The 19,564-nt window shown below is 37.2% G+C and overlaps 2 protein-coding genes across 2 annotated transcripts; one reads left to right on the top strand and one right to left on the bottom strand.

Moving 5' to 3' along the window:
* The first annotated feature begins 7,723 nt into the window (after positions 1–7,723).
* Positions 7,724–8,435, top strand: LOC9272479 (uncharacterized). Its single transcript, XM_015790685.3, has one exon. It carries the CDS (start codon positions 7,783–7,785, stop codon positions 8,227–8,229), a length of 447 nt encoding a protein of 148 aa, XP_015646171.1. The 5' UTR covers positions 7,724–7,782; the 3' UTR covers positions 8,230–8,435.
* A 1,644-nt stretch (positions 8,436–10,079) lies between these two features.
* On the bottom strand, positions 10,080–17,558 carry LOC4344192 (4-alpha-glucanotransferase DPE2-like). Its single transcript, NM_001423008.1, has 23 exons — positions 17,265–17,558; positions 16,475–16,821; positions 16,195–16,312; positions 15,809–15,861; positions 15,579–15,706; positions 15,331–15,460; positions 14,871–15,067; positions 14,707–14,785; positions 14,522–14,560; positions 14,193–14,312; positions 13,996–14,097; positions 13,777–13,860; positions 13,440–13,682; positions 13,233–13,358; positions 13,075–13,149; positions 12,909–12,980; positions 12,588–12,707; positions 12,342–12,439; positions 11,712–11,871; positions 11,534–11,632; positions 11,195–11,392; positions 11,017–11,110; positions 10,080–10,482 (listed from the first exon to the last, which is right to left on the bottom strand). Exons 2-23 carry the CDS (start codon positions 16,817–16,819, stop codon positions 10,322–10,324), a joined length of 2,841 nt encoding a protein of 946 aa, NP_001409937.1. The 5' UTR covers positions 16,820–16,821; positions 17,265–17,558; the 3' UTR covers positions 10,080–10,321.
* Between the last annotated feature and the right edge of the window lie 2,006 nt (positions 17,559–19,564).

Genomic DNA, 19,564 nt, shown 5'->3' with positions numbered 1-19,564 from the left:
TATCATAAATGAGTAAATCTATCATATACGTGTAGCAACTGCAATTTTTTCTTTAAAAAAAATAGGATTCTAAGTTGTGAAGCAAAACTAAAGGGGATGTAGATAAAAGGAAGGATGATAGAAAGAAGGAAGAGAAATAAGAAAGATATAGGATTCCAATATGTATGGTCTATGAATTACATCATAAAAAGCAATGTGATAAAGCATCAATATAATAAAAATAACAGAGAATTCGAAATCGTAATTTGATTGAAACAAGAAATAAAAATTTCAAGGAATAACAAAGAGAGTCCCGAGTTAATAAAACTGAGAAATTGACTCGGAAAGAAATTTTTTGGAAGCTCCATTGCGAGATTCAAACCTAACCATTAAAGGAGAAGCAGTGGGAACGACAGAACCTATGACTGGATAGGATTTTCTTGAAAAGAATCCCAATACTTCATTGGGTGGGATGGCGGAACAAACCAAAAAAATTGTCTTATTTGATAAGGTTATGAATTAACAAATAAGACAGGAAAGAGTAAATATTCGCCCGCGAAATTTTTATTGAATTAGAATACTTTACCGCGATTCAATAAGAGTAAAATAAAAAAAGGAGATTAAAAAAAAGAATTACATTAAATATAGAATATAGATAAATAAACATACACATCTAGATATATTCTAGATCCTCTTTCTTGACTATATATTTTAGTATTTTAATAAATTCAATATTAAAAACCCTAACCTTTCCTATTAATGTGTATCTATCCGTAATATTTTAGAATATTGTGGAATTAGAGAAATTTGCACACTTTCTCATTTGATTCGCGAGGAGCTGGATGAGAAGAAACTCTCATGTCCAGTTTTGCAGTAGAGATGGAACTAAGAGAGAACCATCGACTATAACCCCAAAAGAACCAGATTTCGTAAACAACATAGAGGAAGAATGAAGGGAAAATCCTACCGAGGCAATTGTATTTGTTTTGGTAGATATGCTCTTCAAGCACTTGAACCCACTTGGATTACGGCGAGGCAGATAGAAGCAGGACGAAGAGCAATGACACGATATGCACGTCGTGGTGGAAAAATCTGGGTACGTATATTTCCCGACAAACCGGTTACAATAAGACTGACCGAAACACGTATGGGTTCGGGAAAGGGATCCCCCGAATATTGGGTATCCGTTGTTAAACCAGGTCGAATACTTTATGAAATGGGCGGAGTATCCGAAACTGTAGCTAGAGCAGCTATTTCCATAGCTGCCAGCAAAATGCCCATACGAAGTCAATTTCTCCGGTTAGAAATATAACCCCCCAAAAAAAGTAGTATTGAAAATAAAAAACCAGGTTCTTCTTTCTGGAAAGACGATATTTCTTTCATCCTTTTGCATTGAAATAACAAATTGAAATCAAAATAATATGATTCAACCTCAGACCCTTTTAAATGTAGCAGATAACAGTGGAGCTCAAAAATTGATGTGTATTCGAGTCATAGGAGCTGCTAGTAATCAGCGATATGCTCGTATTGGTGATGTTATTGTTGCTGTAATCAAAGACGCAGTGCCCCAAATGCCTCTAGAAAGATCCGAAGTAATTCGAGCTGTAATTGTACGTACATGTAAAGAGTTCAAATGCGAAGACGGTATAATAATACGCTATGACGACAATGCAGCGGTTATCATTGATCAAAAAGGAAATCCAAAAGGAACTCGCGTTTTTGGCGCGATCGCCGAGGAATTGAGAGAATTGAATTTTACTAAAATAGTTTCATTAGCTCCTGAAGTATTATAAATACTAGTAGACAAGATATAGATCAAATAAAAAATTAGTAGATTGTGTTTCACGTATATGCTTTAGAATCCAAAACGAAAAGAAAAAAGAGAACATGTTGATTATAGAAAAATTAGGAGGAACCTAGAATTAGAGTCTTATGGGCAAGGACACTATTGCTGATTTACTAACCTCTATAAGAAACGCGGACATGAATAAAAAAGGAATTGTTCGGGTAGTATCTACAAATATTACCGAAAACATTGTTAAAATACTTCTACGAGAGGGTTTTATTGAAAGTGTTCGGAAACATCAGGAAAGTAACAGATATTTCTTGGTTTCAACTTTGCGACATCAAAAGAGAAAGACTAGAAAGGGAATATATAGAACTAGAACCTTTTTAAAGCGTATCAGCCGACCTGGCTTACGAATTTATACCAACTATCAAGGAATTCCTAAGGTTTTGGGCGGAATGGGAATTGCTATTCTTTCTACTTCTCGAGGTATAATGACAGATCGAGAAGCTCGACTAAACAGAATTGGGGGAGAAGTCTTATGTTATATATGGTAATCGCCCCGCCTATAGCGGTAATCGCCCCACCTATAGTTATAGTACCCAAATTCTATCTTGAACTTCCTATTTTTCAAACAAAAATACAACGTTTTTTTATTTGAAAATAAAAAAAGAAAAATAGGAGAAAAAAATATGACAGAAAAGAAAAATAGGAGAGAAAAAAAAAACCCGAGAGAAGCAAAAATTACTTTCGAGGGTTTAGTTATGGAAGCCCTACCCAACGGAATGTTTCGCGTTCGCCTAGAGAATGACACCATCATCCTGGGCTATATTTCAGGAAAGATCCGGTCTAGTTCTATACGAATACTGATGGGGGATAGGGTCAAAATTGAAGTAAGTCATTATGATTCAAGCAAGGGGCGTATAATTTATAGACTTCCCCATAAGGATTCGAAGCGTACCGAAGACTCGAAGAATACCGAAGATTTGAAGGATACCAAAGATTCAAAGGGTTAGGTTTTTCTTTTTTTTTCTAGGGTAAAAAATTCAAAGTTCTAAAATTCAAACAAAGAGACTTATTTTTTCCAAAAGTTATATATATATATATATATATATATATATATATATATATATATATATATATATATATATATATGTACTTAAAAGTATGTTGTAAATATAACCATGTATAGCTTTTATTTTATTATAATACACCCTTCGTCTTTTAATATATGACGCCATTGATTTTTAAAGATATGTTTGATTGTTTATTTTATTAAAAAATATATTTATTATTTATTTTATTGTGACTTGATAATCATCAAATGTTTTTAAGCATGATTTAAAACTTTTTATGTTTAAAAAAATTGAATAAGACGAATGGTCAAAAGTTTATTAAAAAGTTGACGGCATTATACATTAAAACGGAGGTAGTATAATATTTCGGAAGTAATTTGTCAACAAAGTAAGACAAGAAGGGAGGCAGTATTTAGCATCGCTCCAACTCCTGATTTTTTTGGAAAATAAAAATCTTGTTTGACATGGCTATAGGTCCAGTATTAATTGAAGCTAGGTATTTCAAGCTCTAGAAAACTATAAATGTAGAGTTATGATTATTTTGACAACATTTAAATAAATTATTTTATTTCTACTTTAGAGAAAATATAATTTTCTGAAACTTGTGTAAATTAACTTACAAACTCTAAATTTGGCTAGGTGGATTTTGAGAAGTGCCAAACAAGAACTTTTAGCTTGTATTAATAAAATGATCTGGTCATCTAGTTTTACTCTAAAGTGTAAATAGGATGTACCACACTAACAACCTTACAAGAGAAAGAGGCGCTTTTTTAACGGAAAAACTTTGCAAAAAAAATTATATCCGTATACTGTATATATGGCTTTCATGTGCTGTAACATGTTAATCAGGGCTTTTACTTGGTAAAAGAAGATTCAGAAATCGGATAGCAAATCTGATAGCAAACCATTTGTGGCATGAATATGATGTCCATTTCATCATGGAATTCTCACGCGTTCTGCTTTGCTTGATAGCAGCAGCTAATCTTCTTCAGTAGGAGAGTAGGTCTGAATATGATGTCCATTTCAAGATCCTATCACTGCAAGAGCAAAGCTAATCAAGTTGATAGTTGACAGAATCCATCACTCTCCTTTCTGAAAAACAAAGGACAGATATTTTCTCCTTGAAACCTTTGCAAAATCTTGACTCCAACTTGATGGATCACTATAACTTTGCCGGTCTTAATCAGACGATCAAAGGTGATACTATGAATTGCTGCAACAGTATGTGACTGACAACTTGAAGGCCGTATTTGACATGCAAACGGGACCAATTTGAATCAAATAGTTATTCATTAGATTATTGTAGTGGATTATCCATACTACTATATAGGAATATAAATTAAATATTTTAATAAATAAATTTAAGAGAGAACCTAAAACGGGAGGTGTAAGTTTTTTTAACTGAAACTGAAGAGAAATTTTTAAAGAAACATATTTTTTAAAGATATAGAGCAAACTGTGGAGGTTGTTCTGAACTTTTGCTGGTTAACTTTAGCAGAATGATGGATCGATCGCATGCGATGCGAGAGTCCCAAATCGACAAATCCACCCATCATTTTCAGTGTTTTTAACCTTCCACACGTCGAAGACTTATGCAGCAAACTTGTGGTCGACTGCATTTACCGTCAGAAGCAAAAGCTTTCCTGCACTGCTGCATGCCAGCTAGCAGAATGCAGAGTGAAAGTGTCAATAAAGCCATTAGCAGATTTGCTACTGCTAATAATAATGTCAAAAATGTCAACTCGTCAAATCTAAGAACAAAGTACTCTTCCAAGAGATAGATGATGGATGGAGAAGTTGAGTGAGTGCGTGCTGCATGCGTTGATTGAACAGAGTACTCCTCTGAATTCTGATTGGCGAGTCGTCGAGGTGATTGACCATCACGCGCAGTATGCAGAGCCTGCACGCACACGGCAATATGCCTACCTGCATCTCCTTCAGATCGGTCTGCATTTGGAGCGATTATACATGAATCAACAGAGAAATGAAGAAATTCGAGCGGACTTCAACCAAATTTTCAAGTTTTTTTTCCTCTTCCATAACCATTTGCCCAATAAGGCCTTGTTTGAAAAAAATTTGGTTTGGTTGTTACATCGGATATACGGACATACATTTAAAGTATTAAACGTAGTCTAATAAAAAAATTACAGATTCCGCCAGAAAACTGCGAGACGAATTTATTAAGCCTAATTAATCCGTCATTAGCAAATATTTACTGGAGCACTATATTATCAAATCATGACGTAATTAGGCTTAAAAGATCCGTCTCACAATTTACACGCAATATGTGTAATTGGTTTTTTCTATATTTAATACTTCATCCATGTGTCTAAATATTTGACGTGACAGCGTGAAAATTTTCCTTCACCACTCCTCGACTGTAGGATTGGCTCTCATCCTTTTCTCCATACTTGTTTGTCTTCACATTTTTAAAATGTACCACTGATAAAGTTGGAATATAACAAAATGGTGAGAAGTAAAAAAAAATAGAGGATCGGTTAGAGTGTGCTAAGAAATATGAGATAAATTCATATTAAAACACGGGCACACAAAACAAGAAAGTTATTAGCGCATGATTAATTAAGTTTTAATTATTACAAACTTAAAAATGATATATTTGATATTTAAAGCAACTCTCGTATAGAAAGTTTTTGCACAAATCATGTTGTTTAGTAGTTTGAAGAACGTGATAATGGAAACCGACGTAAAATTTTCTTCTTCGTAAGAAAGGAACGAGACTAGAATTTAAACGAGAGTTTTTTCTCGAGGAGCTTAAAAATTTATATAATTTAAATGGGATTTTTTTAGGAGCTTCAAAATTGTACTATCTCGATTGAAGTCGCTCTAGTAGTACTACTAGCCTAGAGGGAGAAGAGTTTGAACTGTAGCCAATTAACCACATGGAGCCAAAAAGTTGAAAAGAAATTTTAATGGACGTCATTTTGGCTTCTAGAAGAGGGGTGAGAGGCCAAGGTCAAAGCTTCTAGAACGGCTAAAGCTAGCAGCAGACAGCAAAGGCCGCGTGTTCCTCAATGCAACTTGTTCCTTCTAGAAACCCACCAGGACTGATGCGTTCATGATCTGCTCCATAATTCCATCCACCTAATCTCCCCCGCGTCGATCTGCTCCTGCTAATTAATTACATATATATGCATTTGAAACTAAATTCTCTCAAAGAAACGACTAATCCATGACTTGATCTGACTCAGTATCAAACAGATTATTGAGTGATACTCCCTACAGCTATATTTCTAAATCTGGAAAAATTATTTTTATAGGCATATTTCAAACCAACAACCTATCATCTTAATGATTTTCTCGAATTTAATGCGTGATTATTCATTCTTGCACACAAGATTGACTATATGGGCATCGAGAAATGTAAATATTAATGAATCGTTTTTTTACGAGGAATGACTAGTAGTATATTTAAATGGATGATATGTAGAATTACTTATCCTTGGTCTGTATGACAAGATGAAATATAACTATCAAAAGTAAAAATAAATGGAGGGAGTACTACGGATTATATTATACACTTAGTTACAAAGACAAATTAAATATTTTCATTAATAAACTAAACATATAACTTGAAATAAATGGTAATAACAATCCAGTTGAAGAACAATTTCTTAAGAAAATGTGTTTTTCGAATCGAAAAACGAGTAATCTGTCTGTTTTAATAGTATGACAAATAATCTGAAAAGAAATAACCTTAATTTTTAGTTTTTGACCGAAATTGAGCCGTATTTGGTCGTACAATATGTACTACGTTGGCATGACTTTTTTCAGGTGATTCAAGACTCGGTCGGAAATTAGCAGTCCTTAATACCGGTCAAACGAGGTGTTTCTAGAAAATGGTGGACTCGTAGTGCTCTGCACTTGGCAATAATTTTAGGCATGAAACTGGTTAAATTAATTTCCGCGTGAATGTTGCCGATTCGATTAGTTAATTACTGGATGATAATATATGGAGTAATCATATGTAAGTTAAGGAAAAAAATATGACTTTATTAACAGCAGTAAAATGTTACAGTGAAATTGGAATGTGTTAAACGAACGTATTCACATCTCGTTTTATGTCTTCTTTGTATTTGCATGAAGAAAAACAAATTATAATCTTATCGATGATTTGTTGGCTTATCTGCCGCATCCGAACTTTAAAATTTTCCATTCTAGAGGTTATTATAGATGTTCTATTATAGTTTATTTACAACATTAGCTTTTTAAATCACTTTTGCCTCGTAGTTTCACTTAGTTGTTTATAAGAGAAAATATAATTTATTGGTAAAATTTTTACACGTGTTTTTCTTATCGGTCATAGCCAGTGGCGTTCGTGCATAGTACTCCCTACATTCCATAATATAAGGCACAACCACTTTTCTTAAATGTTCTATAGTATAAGGCATGCATGTAAGCATGCAATTAACTATGACATCTTCTTTATTAAATTATAACTTTTTTAAATCATCCACTCTCATATTATCTAATTCTATTGGATGCATGCATTATATTTATGAGGATGATACACACTACAAGACGATAATAATTATTTCTTGGTCTTTGGATTAAGGGTGATTGTGCCTTATATTTTAGAATGGAGGGAGTAGTTACGAGGGTCGCATAACTCCGAGTAAATTATTCGATACTAGTTAATTTATATTATATTATAAATAAGGTAATTAAGTATGTATTGGATCTCAATAATTTTTATTCTGAGTCTATCACTCGTCATAACTCAACCAACCAAAGCATAATTTATCAGCTCTAAAAGAGTAGCAGCATTGGAGCAGCAGGCAGAAATATGAACAAATTTCAAATTGATCTCAAATTCTATGTAAAAATAGTGTACTCATTTCTACTAGTTGTGCATGCGAGGTGTTCAGCTATAAATATCAACTGCTTCCATTGCGACCCGTCTGCTCTCCTCCACCGCCGACGATGGCCACCGTACACCCGCCGCCGCCGCCGCCGCAGTTCGCGCTCCCGCCGCCACCCCGCGCCGGCGCCGTCGTCGTCCTCGGCGACGACGACAGCGACAGCGAGAGCGTCGCCGAGTCGTGCCCGTACACGTGCCGCCCTGCGCCGACGGCCGGCGGCGACGTGGAGATGGACGACGACGACGACGACGACGACGGATGCAGCAGCTGCGTAGAAGGAGACGGGTGCCACGACGGCGACGAAGTCGGCGGCGAGGAGGCCATCGTCGCCGAGGGTGGCGTCTGGTGGGCGCAGCTAGCGGCGGCGGCGGCGGCTGCCCGCGGCGGCGAGCGCGAGCTGCGGCGGCGGCGAGAGGAGGAGGAGGAGGAGGACCCGAAGCGCGCGGCGGCGAGGCAGGAGGAGGACCGCAAGTTCTGGGAGGATTGCCTCGCCTCCGGGTATCCATGAACGCGAGCTCGACGAAGAAGACGACGACGACGAGCTTGTGATCGATGAACACAAACTCACAAAACGTATGGGTTTTTTTCTTTTTTTTTCTTTTTCGAATTATATTTCCTTGTACAGCCATTGAATTTTTCAACATTTGTTGTTCTATCTGAAATTCGGTAGAGCGTTCCAATCAATTTCGAATTCAAGTCAAATATTCAGCTCTATATCTCGAGTTGAAACAATTTGTGCATTCTTCACTGATGAATATTATACTCCTCGAATTGTTTTTTTAGAAAAAAAAATAATTAAATGTACAAATCACAAAAAAAAAGGACAATTGAAACTGATTTATTTTTCCAAAAAAGAATTCTTCGTGAGGTAGTGGGGTGCCAACACACAACAAGGTGAAACTCGCTTTCCATGTCCATCTGCTGATTAAATGGCGAAAAAGACTTGCTTTTTTTTTAGTGGAAGCCTCGCCAAATGCACTAATTAATCACGTAGTGATTTACTGATTGATTAGTGCGTTGCTGCCTGGTAGTTAAGCTACTAGGTTGACTGGAAACTCCTGTGGTCAAAGATTTTTCAGTAACTGCAGTAACTAACTAATTAAGCAAATAGTACTATCAAATTACCACTAGGGTTTACTGTAATCCTTGCTCAGATCTGGGTTTGGTGTGGAAAGCGACCTAATTAAAGGCTAAGTGAGGTTGTAAAGTGGTTGCTTGTCCAGAAAAGGGAAGGGTTTTTTTTATCAATCAGAATCTTTTTGTTTTCTCTTTTTTTTCTCTTTCTAAATTAGTGGCCAGCAATGAGCCTAGTAGAGGTAGCTGTTGAGGTCCTTTCTGAGCTTTTCAGAAATAAAGTTTGTGATTCACACATGTGAGCATTATCACTGCTTGTGGTAGAAAAGAGCAGCATCAAGCTTTCTGAGCTTGCAAAATTCAGCACTAATTTGCCTAATGTTTGCTGACACCATATCAATTTCCATTACTATCACCGATAACAAATGTTACCTTCACAAAGACTTCAAAGAGACTTTATTTTTAAAGCAATTAATGTATTTGAGTTTGAAAAAGTAGGAAATAAATGCCTTGGAATTTGAGAAATAAAAGGCATTCTAGTCTCTCTTCTTTTCTTCTTCTTCTTCTCTGTATTGGTATGTATAAGATAGAGATATTTAACCATTTGCCACATTTAGATGTGGCAATTAACTTATTAACTTTTGTCACTGGACCTACATGTCATAGACACATGTGGACCCACATGACATTGAGATGGGGGTGGCAAATAGTTATTTGCCAAATCTAAAAGTGGCAAATAGTTAAAAGCCCCGTATAAGATAGGCTAAAAAATAAAATCTTTTAGGGACGAAAGTAGTAGCTATTTCTAATTATACACCTCGGACAAAGTAAGCAGAAAGAAGGCCAGTTGTGATCTGAGCCAGAAGGCACAAGAGCATGTCCATTTCTGAATTTCATTGCAGCCTTCTCATTGTTGCTTTAAAATTAGCAAACAGAGGTTAGAAACTTTTCAGATTTCAGAGAGAAGTGTTCAGTGAGCCTGAGAAGCTGAGAGCAGAGGCTGAATATAATAGAGTGCCCTAACCCAAGCTAACCTTCACATCTAGGACCACATTGAGGAGCAGGGCAGCTTGCCAGCTACTAATGTAATATTAATTGGCATCTGGTACAACCAAAACTACAAAAGCAACATGATTGTTTTTCTTTCTCTTGAGATTCTTTTGCTCATTACCAAAAGAAACCGAGAAAGAAAGGGTTTTGGTTCAGGAAGAGAAGCAAGTTTTCTCGTCGGCAGAAATCAGATTGAATTAAACACCAAAGTAGACACAGGTAGAGATATTCAGTACTAGCAAACAGATGATTCATCAGAAAAAGATTTTATTAGCAAAGAACAGGGGATAAATTATTCCACATGCCGACTTGATGAATGATACTAATTATTTCCAGTGTTAAATGGAATTAAGTTGGCGTAAAAAAAATTCTAGCTGAAACAACACCAGCTGAACTGGCATGCCAATTGGCAGTACGCTGCCTTATTCTATTTACTTTTGACCGTGATACCCTTCGGCTGTTCTTGGGATAATTTTCTATGGTTTACCATTCAACTGGACTTTAGCTAGCTTCTCTCCGCTTTCTTCGGCGCCATCCACCTTACCAGGAAATGACCTCCCACTACTTGTGACAAGTTCCTTGATGGTTGCTTGGATGTCCTTATCGTCCAACAGCGAATCCAATGTCACATGTAGCCCTTAAAGAAATAGAGGGGAGAAGTTAGATGCAAGGAAAAACAAACACCTTCAATTATGGGTTGCCAAATTTACAACAGGGAATGCGCAAATTTTATATGGGACTTGAGAGACGTCACTTTAGCATATGAAAATGATAGTATCCTACAAGTTCGCTCGCCGAGATATTCTTTTTGTTCATCTGTAGTTGGGAAGATAGCATTTCATTTGCTCATGTAGACCATCAGCAAGAAAAAAAGTCATGTTGACAATAGAATAAGGACACATGCTGAATTGTGCATGTTTCAGCTGTTGACATCATCTGATTGATCTAACAGCGTCACTGATCAAACCAGACAACAATGTGACATCATCTGATCGCCTCATATCTTTTTCATGGTGAACATATTGCTTTATGCCAATTAATTGTATGGGAATTTTCTCGTATGAAGGTATTATTATGTCAAGAATAGCCAATTCTCTTTTTGAATTTGTTTACTCTTAATACCTAATTTTGATGAAGCAAGGAAAATAATAATATTGGAAAATTGACTTACGGAATCTCCAATAATGCTTCGGGTTAGTTGGGTCATTGATTGTTTCCTCTTTTGCTGGTCTTGTGGTGTACTTGTCTTTAAGTGCAAGCAGGTCCTGACAAATAGAACACCCCAAGTACATTAATCTACTTTATTCTGTATTGATCTTTTATATAAGTTAACAAGCCAACCTATATACCTGTAGTGGGAAGATTGCCCACATTGATGGAGCATCAAAATGCTGCTTAACAATAAAGTTCGCTACTTCTGGGGTGCAGCGAGATGGCGGCTCGTCATCACTACCAATTACAGTCTGGTAGAAACGGCTTCTTCTTCCTCCATCTTCTTCCCACCAAGCACGTAATGTGGAGCAATCATGACATGACGGAGCACAAACCTGAAAAAAATATGACACAAAATTGAACATCAAACTGAATAGCTTCTCCAAACCATTTTTAGTTTGCCATATACAACCTAAGTATGTGTGCATCTGTAGCAATGAACATATTGAACCCAAGTAAACAGAAGGGAAACGCACCGTCATGTAGCTATACTGAGATGGAATACCAAATTCCAAGTTTGGTTCACTGGGCATTCTCTGGATACGCAATCCAATCAATCCAAGTTCTTGCATAACCTGGATAATATATTTCTGTCATTTATGTGCATAGAACAAGCAATAGCTGTTTACTAGCATGTGCAGGAAAACATCATACAGGGTGAACACAGGCAGGGATAAGGCCAAGATCTTCCCCACATGCCAACATATCCGATGAGTTCAAAAGCACAGGCAGAGTCTTGAGCGCATTTTGACGCCAGAGATTCTCTTGGCGAGCAAAATAATAGTCATAGTACAATCTTCTGAGGATATTTTTGCTGTAAAACAATGTTTTTCATGAGAGGATGAAATAGTTCGTACTCCACAAGGAACAATTTAGTTAGTGCTCATTGCATAAATAAGGGAGTGCTATTAGCAAGACCTAAAACGTTGGGTGCTACTGTACTTCATAATTTTCTTGGGAAGAAACTGCTGCTGAATATACTAGTTTCATTTTTCTTGATGCCTACTAGAGATGCATAGTGAAAAATATCGATTATTAGAGTATGTAGTAAGGCGATAGCAGTAGAACTAAGCAAATTTTGGACAGAAAGGAGCAGTATGTAACAAAGTTCAATATCACAAGGATCCTGCACTGTTAACCTGTTGGACTAAAAAGTAAATACTTCATCAGCATTAACTAGCTTGAAGTAAATTTACAGAGTAAAACGCAAAAGTGCAGATCAAGGTCTTGTCCGACCTGAACATAGAGAAGGAAACAATTGGAGTTAAATAAAATCAATATTACCTATGTTCATCTAGATCGTTAAAACTTGAAGTATCCTCCTGGTTGAAGCGGGGATAAAATTTTGTGCTGTCCTCTGGATCTCTAATAAGGACTATATTCTGCAGAATAAACAGTATGTTTTATTTCTAATGATTTCAATGATATTTTGTTGAGAATTTCAAATAATATTTTTATGTGGATTGAAAAGGATCAGGATAGGTTAAGAGAAAGTTGTAGCATGGATTATATGCACTCGATATGAATTACCTGTAGTAGATCAAACAAACCACGCCGAATGCTGTCTTCTTTCTCCAGCCATAATGATTTTTCAGAACTGTTCTTAAGCTTTGCAATTATCTTTTTCTCTGTATTGCAGTCCTCTTTGAACTATACACGTGCAAAACAATAAATTGCAAGGGAAATTAGAGGACGAAATGTAATGGAAAAATGCAGTAAGGAGTGCACGTAGCTGATTTTGAAATGGAGACTTCTGTACTAAAGCCTAAGCTAAATCTACTCATGCCATGCGGTTTTAAGTAGGTGATACGTTCAACAAACATGAAAAGAGAATATAACTGATTGCATTACCTCGTAATGTTGTTTCTTGTACTCATTTAGAAAGTTAGCTGCAATTACTGTCCAAAAGGACCCAAACTTCTCCTATAACAGAATAGAAATGTCATGCTGGTGCCCTGTTTTCCTTCCTGTTAAAAAAAAAAGATAGATCATTGTTTTAGGAACAAGAAAGACAAACCTCCAGTGTTTCCTGAAGAATATAAGGGCGGCTCATTCTATCGAAATCCCATAGGCCTTCACTAAGAAGCTCCTCCTGAAAATCAACATAGGAAAAAGTCAGATAAACTTCAGGCTCTCTAGTCTCTTTTAGTTTGTTTAACAGCTGCAGAAACCAACCTGACTGAGAGCAATTGAAGGCCTAAATTTCCCAACTAGACCTGTGGCTGCATGATCTGGAAGCTCCCATATCCTAAAGAAACCCAAGATATGGTCTATCCTATATGCAGTGAAGTATTTTGCCATCTGGAACAAGGTAACTGGCGATAAATAATGACGATAAAAGATGACCAGCCAGACAGGAAAAAATATTTGCTATTAAATAACCTGTGTCAGACGAGCTCGCCACCACCCATAATTATCCTTTGACATTTCCTCCCAGTTATATGTAGGAAAACCCCAATTTTGTCCATTTTTGTCGAAATAATCTGGAGGTGCACCAGTAGCTGTATTCATGCGAAATAAAGTGGGGTATACCCAAGTATCCACACTATTCCTATCAACACCAATAGGTAAATCTCCTTTCAGAATAACCTTTTTCTTCCTTGCATAGGCAGCTGCCTCTGATAACTAACATGAAGGAGATAATAAATGTCAGTGAGTACATATGCAAGAAAAACTCTGTATGCAGATCAGAGTGACAAGGACAACCACCAATACTTACTTGCATATATAGATGGTACTGGATGTAGTAATGGAAACATATAACGTCATGGTGCAAGGTACCTTCAGAAACAAGCTTATCTAGCTGAAAGAAATTACAGAAACAGCCATCACTTAGTACTTGAACATTTTCCCATATATGGTCTCGCCTCTCAGAAAGAATAAAACCGAATGATAGGATTTTCTTAAAAGAATGTTTAGCATGTTATACTGATCGCACCTTCTCCTTGGAAAACTGAGAAAAACGGCCCCATTGGCTGTGATCTGATGTCTCAAAGAAGTCCCGCAGAAAACAAAATGCAGCATATGGTTTCAACCACTCCTATTGGAACATGGAAGGAACGCAATCACAGTAAGTCTGAAATAAGTTATCAAGTACTTCAACTAAATAAAATGCTAGCAAATAACTAAATATACCTCGTTTTCAGATAAAAACTGCTTGAACGAACTGGAATTTAGTACTTTGTCTTTCTCTAATTTGAATATTTTTCTTGCTATCGAGAGTTTTGAGGCCAGTGATGCCTCATAGTCAACATCCTGTTTAAACATGATTTTCAAATAACAGAATGTTAGGTTTCTGCAAGCAACAGAAGAATTATATTAATTACATAACCATCTGATTTTAGATTTAAGCGTAGCTAAATTATATAGAGGACATGAGTTGCATCCATCCAACAGCAGGTCAGCAACATACCAGTGACAAAAGGTAAATTAGTGATATGCTATGCATTTGATAATATCTGTACCTTTTTGTCCAACTGCTTCTTTGCCTGTGAAATCTCGTCCTGTAATAATAAGAAATATTGAGTACTGGATCAGGAATGAACTTGAAATCATACAAGACCTACCAAAATCAGTGAAATATTGAAATTAAAAGTTAACATAGATAACGGGTACAATGAGTTCATATGAAGGTATAACAAAGGTACACCTTAATATCCCCTGGAATTGCATCTGAAAGTGCTTGTACTCTCAGGTACAAGGGGTGCAATGCAAACACAGAGAGCGAGCTGTAAACCAACATGTAGGGCATTATTTCTGTTCAGATACTATTCTTCTTACTCAAAGCAAAAGCACACTGCATCAGCCCAATACCTGTATGGGTATGAATCCCACCACATCCCGTGAACTGAAGTATCATTGATAGGAAGAAGCTGAACAAGATGAAAGCCTGAGTTGACTGCCCAGTCAACAAGAAGTTTAAGATCAAGGAATTCTCCAACACCAAGGTCCTCATTTGACCTGATCGAGAATATAGGTACAGCAACACCTGCACCCCTCCATGGTGATTCCTGGTAAAACCAAGTGCTGAATTAGTGCTACTCATCAGTTCTCTATGATAAGTGGGCGCGCACTGTATCCTCAGATCTTGCTAAATCATGAGATACAGTTGTTCTTTCTACCAAGCATTTGATGGTATTACTTTTTAGATCATGGATTGAGCAAACTGAATATGACGGATTGATTAATGCATCATAGCAAAGGTAATGGGAGCCAAAACAACATGCAATTATAAGCATATTTTCAGCGTACTAATTATGGCTGCATACATTACCCGAAGGGCACCATCAGACAAGAGGACGTATCTGGATGGCTTGGGTGATGATAGATCCACATCAGCCTCCCTGTTCGGACCGAACTCCAATGAAGAGACTCCTGCTTCACTAATTTTACAGTATTTATATGTGGGATATTGTTAAGAATGGTCAATAGCTGAATGGTGATTTCTTCAGAAATAATATCTAAATGGTGATTTCTACATGCAAATTGGAAGTAAGTGAGTACTCATTGGCACAAGGATATTTTATTGGGAACTCAGACTTTCGCAACAGACAGTTTGCTTTCCAGATGGAATCTCCGACATAATTAAGCTTGAGGCCATCTTGTGTTTGCCACCTTCCTAATTGAGGATTACTTCCTGTGACCACGACCTAAAGTTTGACATGAGCAATAGTTAGGGAGTACCAGAAGTATAATTATTAGCTATAATGGGATAAAGATAATCAAATATAAATTGAACGAATAACACTTACAGTAGAGCCAGCTCCAAGTCGGGGACAGCTAACAATAAACTGAACAACAATATCTGTTGAGGAAAAATTTAGGGACAATGAATTAAAAAAATGTTATCCATGCTTGGCTTGGTATGTAAATCTAAGTAATATGCACTACCATGGAAGATATGAGACTATATTAAACGACAATCTTGGCCGTGTGCATTCACCTTAGAATGCAGAGGCCGGACGTTGCCCATTATCTAAAAAATTAAACAACAATCAACATGCTTTGCTCGATAGGTAAGACATGATGCTACATTGATTCTTTATGAATAAAATATATTCAAAAGGAATATGTGATATATGTAGATTGACCACTTGACTTCCTGTTGATTATTCCATCAGTTCTAGACTCTTCTTACCTTCAGGCTCCAAACTTTTGTTGAGGGATGTAGTCTTCAATTCTCTTTTAGCATTTTCAGACCCATTGAAAATGACATTCTTGAATGCACTTCGAAGGAAAAGAGCTTCAGAAGCATCCTAAATTCAAATCAGGAGTATCCATAAACCGCCATGGTACAGAACATGAAAGCCTGTATGACTAGTATGATGGCAAGTAGTGCTGCTACTGCTACTAATGTTTTTATAGGTCAACAAGCATGAAGAGAAATTAATTTAGTACATGAAACTTTTACTAAGTACCTGCCACCAGTCGCGTATCTCAACTACATCTCCATCCTGAACACCCTCTGGAAGTACTAATTTCCTTTTCTCCCCGGACTCCGATCTCAAAACATTCTTGTTGTCGTCCACTACATAGTAATTGTACTGGCAGGTAAAACCAGTAGCGACGGAAACTCTGCCGGACCAGATTAGCTCATTTCCCTGATGAACTGGACTGAGAGACAATCCTTGCTTAACATTCCAAGATCCAAGTGCTGGCTCTGAGCCGGCGATGAGAAGACTCTGCCCCCATTGTGTGTAGTAGGGTAATTTGAAGACCAAGGTCACTGTATTCAGAGATTTCTTCCCGGACAAATTCGTCATTCCTATCAAAAATACAAAAACAGGCAGACAAGTCAGTAAACCGAATACATGAATGAATGAACAATCATGCGAGATTCACAAGCACCATCTACCAAGAACTCATGAAGTCAATAGACGATGCACAAAAATGAGTGGTTTCAGGATGCACGCATGTGAGGCCATCCATATCCATCGATGTTCCTGTTTCCACCCCTCCCTTTTCCCATTTCTCCAATAAATAAGATTGGTTATGATTCAAGTATCAGTACCCTTTCCATGTTGCCACGAAAAGGGTAGAACAGATTCGGAGAATCAAGAAACTGTTCCTCCCCACATTCCCGTGTCTCCCGCATCCTACTTTTCGCCGCCATGGCCAGGCAAGAACCATTCTACCAGCAGCTCAGCGCATCCCATCCAATAGCAAAGCAAGAACAAATCAAGAAGGGAACGAACGAACGGGGGTTACCTCTTCTGTCAGTAGCCAAGAACGGCCGCAATGGCGAGAAACGAGCAGCAGTGAGGGAATCAGCAACGGGTGGAAGAAGAAGAAGAAGATGATGATGAAAACATGGAGCAGAAAAGGGTGGACGAGGAGAGCGACGGCGAAGGCGACGTCTACGACGGGGAGCGAGCGGAGTGGCGAGGGTGGGAAAGCGCCACCTGCAGCTGGGACGAGAGACGGCATAAAAAAGGGAGCTTTTGCTCCTCCTCCGGATCCGGACGAGACGCTGGGCCGATCTCCTAAATTTGAGAGAGCCTCCTCTGTTTGGTTGTGGTTGTGTGGCTGGGAGAAGAAGAAGCCTCTCGTCTCTCGTCTCGTCGCTGACGCTGAGACCATGGACACGTGAAGACGAGACAGACGCAGCCGACCTACGCTAGCATTTGATCACCGCTGCAACTTGCAAATTTCTTTTTTTTTCCTTAAGAAAAAATACAAATTTTCCATGTATAAATGGATATTGGTGATCTGAAATCACAAATTTAACATAAATTTACTCCCTCCGTCCCATAATATAAGGGATTTTGAGTTTTTCTTGCAATGTTTGACCACTCATCTTATTCAAAAAATTTTAAAATTATTATTTATTTTATTTGTGACTTACTTTATTATCTACAGTACTTTAAACACAGCTTTTTGTTTTTTATATTTGCAAAAAAAAATTAAATAAGACGAGTAATCAAATGTTGCAAATAAAAACTCAAAATCCATTATATCGTGAGACGGAGGGAGTATCAAACAACCATCGTTTGATGGGGTTTCGAAATATTAGAAACTTCGATGTGTGTACATATAGGAACTTCGACAGGGTATTGCTATGGGAACTATCGAACATTGATACTAGTTCGATAGGCCACCTGTAGAATAGTACATGAACGAAGTTTGATATATACCTACTTCATTCGTCCTAAAATAAGTACAGTTTTACACTATTCACGTTCAATGTTTGTCCATTCGTCTTATTTGAATTTTTTTTATGATTAGTATTTTTATTGCTATTAGATGATAAAACATAAATATTACTTTATGTGTGACTAAATATTTTTATTTTTTTCACAAATTTTTCAAATAAGACGGACGGTCAAACGTTAGGCACGGATATCCACGGCTACACTTATTTTGAGACGGAGGTAGTATTAAATAATGATTGTTTGATATGTATCCTATTGAGCTACAGTTGTTCGACCGGTGTTAAATTTATAATTTTTATTAACTAATATCTATTTTGCAAATTTTTTTATTAAAGTTATATTATTTCAAAAAGAAATCCTTTGCAGACGCAGATCTCTGCACTGCAGACGGTGGGGTGATGGAGAGTGGAGAGAGAGGGAGAGGGAAAGGTGAGATTTTTATCTTGAGATTTCCGTGGGACGGACAGCGATCGCATCTGAAAGATCTGAGACTGCGATGATGAGTATGGTGCACAACAGCACAAGTACAAGAAATCTTGACGAGCCATTTTACCATTCCTGCCTGGATTTGGAGCCTGGAGATTCAGATTTAGATTAGTTTAGCTTAGTTTTCTTGCCATAAACAGCAAACTGAAACTTTGACAGGTTGCAGATTCCAGGATATCGATAAAGTACAGCACTAAAAACAGGAACAATAGCATACTATAAGCTAGCTATAAGCACAGTTCGAGAAGATAAAAAAGAAGAGAGAAGATCAGCGGGTTATATATTTGTAGCCAGCTGCAGCATGGATTTTTAAGATACAGTGTGCATATGACAGATAACTATTATATGATGACTATAAATGATTTGAAGTTAGCAATTGGCTATACTATTAAACTTGCTCTAATTAAAACATGCACGTGTCTGTCTGGCGGTAATACTCTATATTATCCTGGGAGAATTCCCACCGTTCAGCGGCACGAAGGTGCGTCGAGATCCGTGTAATGTCTGGACAAAATTGGCTGCGTCGTCTCGTCGTCAATCACCAGTGGCTATACTACAGTAATGGCTGCTGTTTGTATTCGACCTCATCTCAATTGTTTCATAGCAGCGGTTGTTGCTACGCTACGTGGATTCTCCTCCTGCTGACTGACATATTGGGCGATGTACTCATACATTGGTACAAAAGGATTGCTTGTATATACAACACACCGCTTAAGAGCAAGTTTAACAGTATAGTCAGATATTAGCTCTAAATTATTTGTAATCAATGTAATAGCTAATTCATATAACAGTTAACTATAAATATATACTACATCATTAATAAATGGTCCCATATGTCATATACATTAATACATATAGTGTTTTGGAGTT

Source organism: Oryza sativa, chromosome 7 (assembly GCF_034140825.1).
Source record: "Oryza sativa Japonica Group chromosome 7, ASM3414082v1".
Lineage (NCBI taxonomy): Eukaryota > Viridiplantae > Streptophyta > Magnoliopsida > Poales > Poaceae > Oryza > Oryza sativa.
This window is presented reverse-complemented; position numbering and strand designations above follow the sequence as displayed.

Excerpts from the sequence above, each read along its gene's own strand:
- LOC9272479 (XM_015790685.3), top strand. The coding sequence starts at position 7,783 with ATGGCCACCGTACACCCGCCGCCGCCGCCGCCGCAGTTCGCGCTCCCG.
- LOC4344192 (NM_001423008.1), bottom strand. The coding sequence starts at position 16,819 with ATGACGAATTTGTCCGGGAAGAAATCTCTGAATACAGTGACCTTGGTC. Across the intron at positions 14,313-14,521 it reads AGAAGCAGTTGGACAAAAAG|GATGTTGACTATGAGGCATC; the intron begins GTACAGATATTA and ends ATGTTTAAACAG. Across the intron at positions 12,440-12,587 it reads GTTTGTTTGATCTACTACAG|AATATAGTCCTTATTAGAGA; the intron begins GTAATTCATATC and ends TTTATTCTGCAG.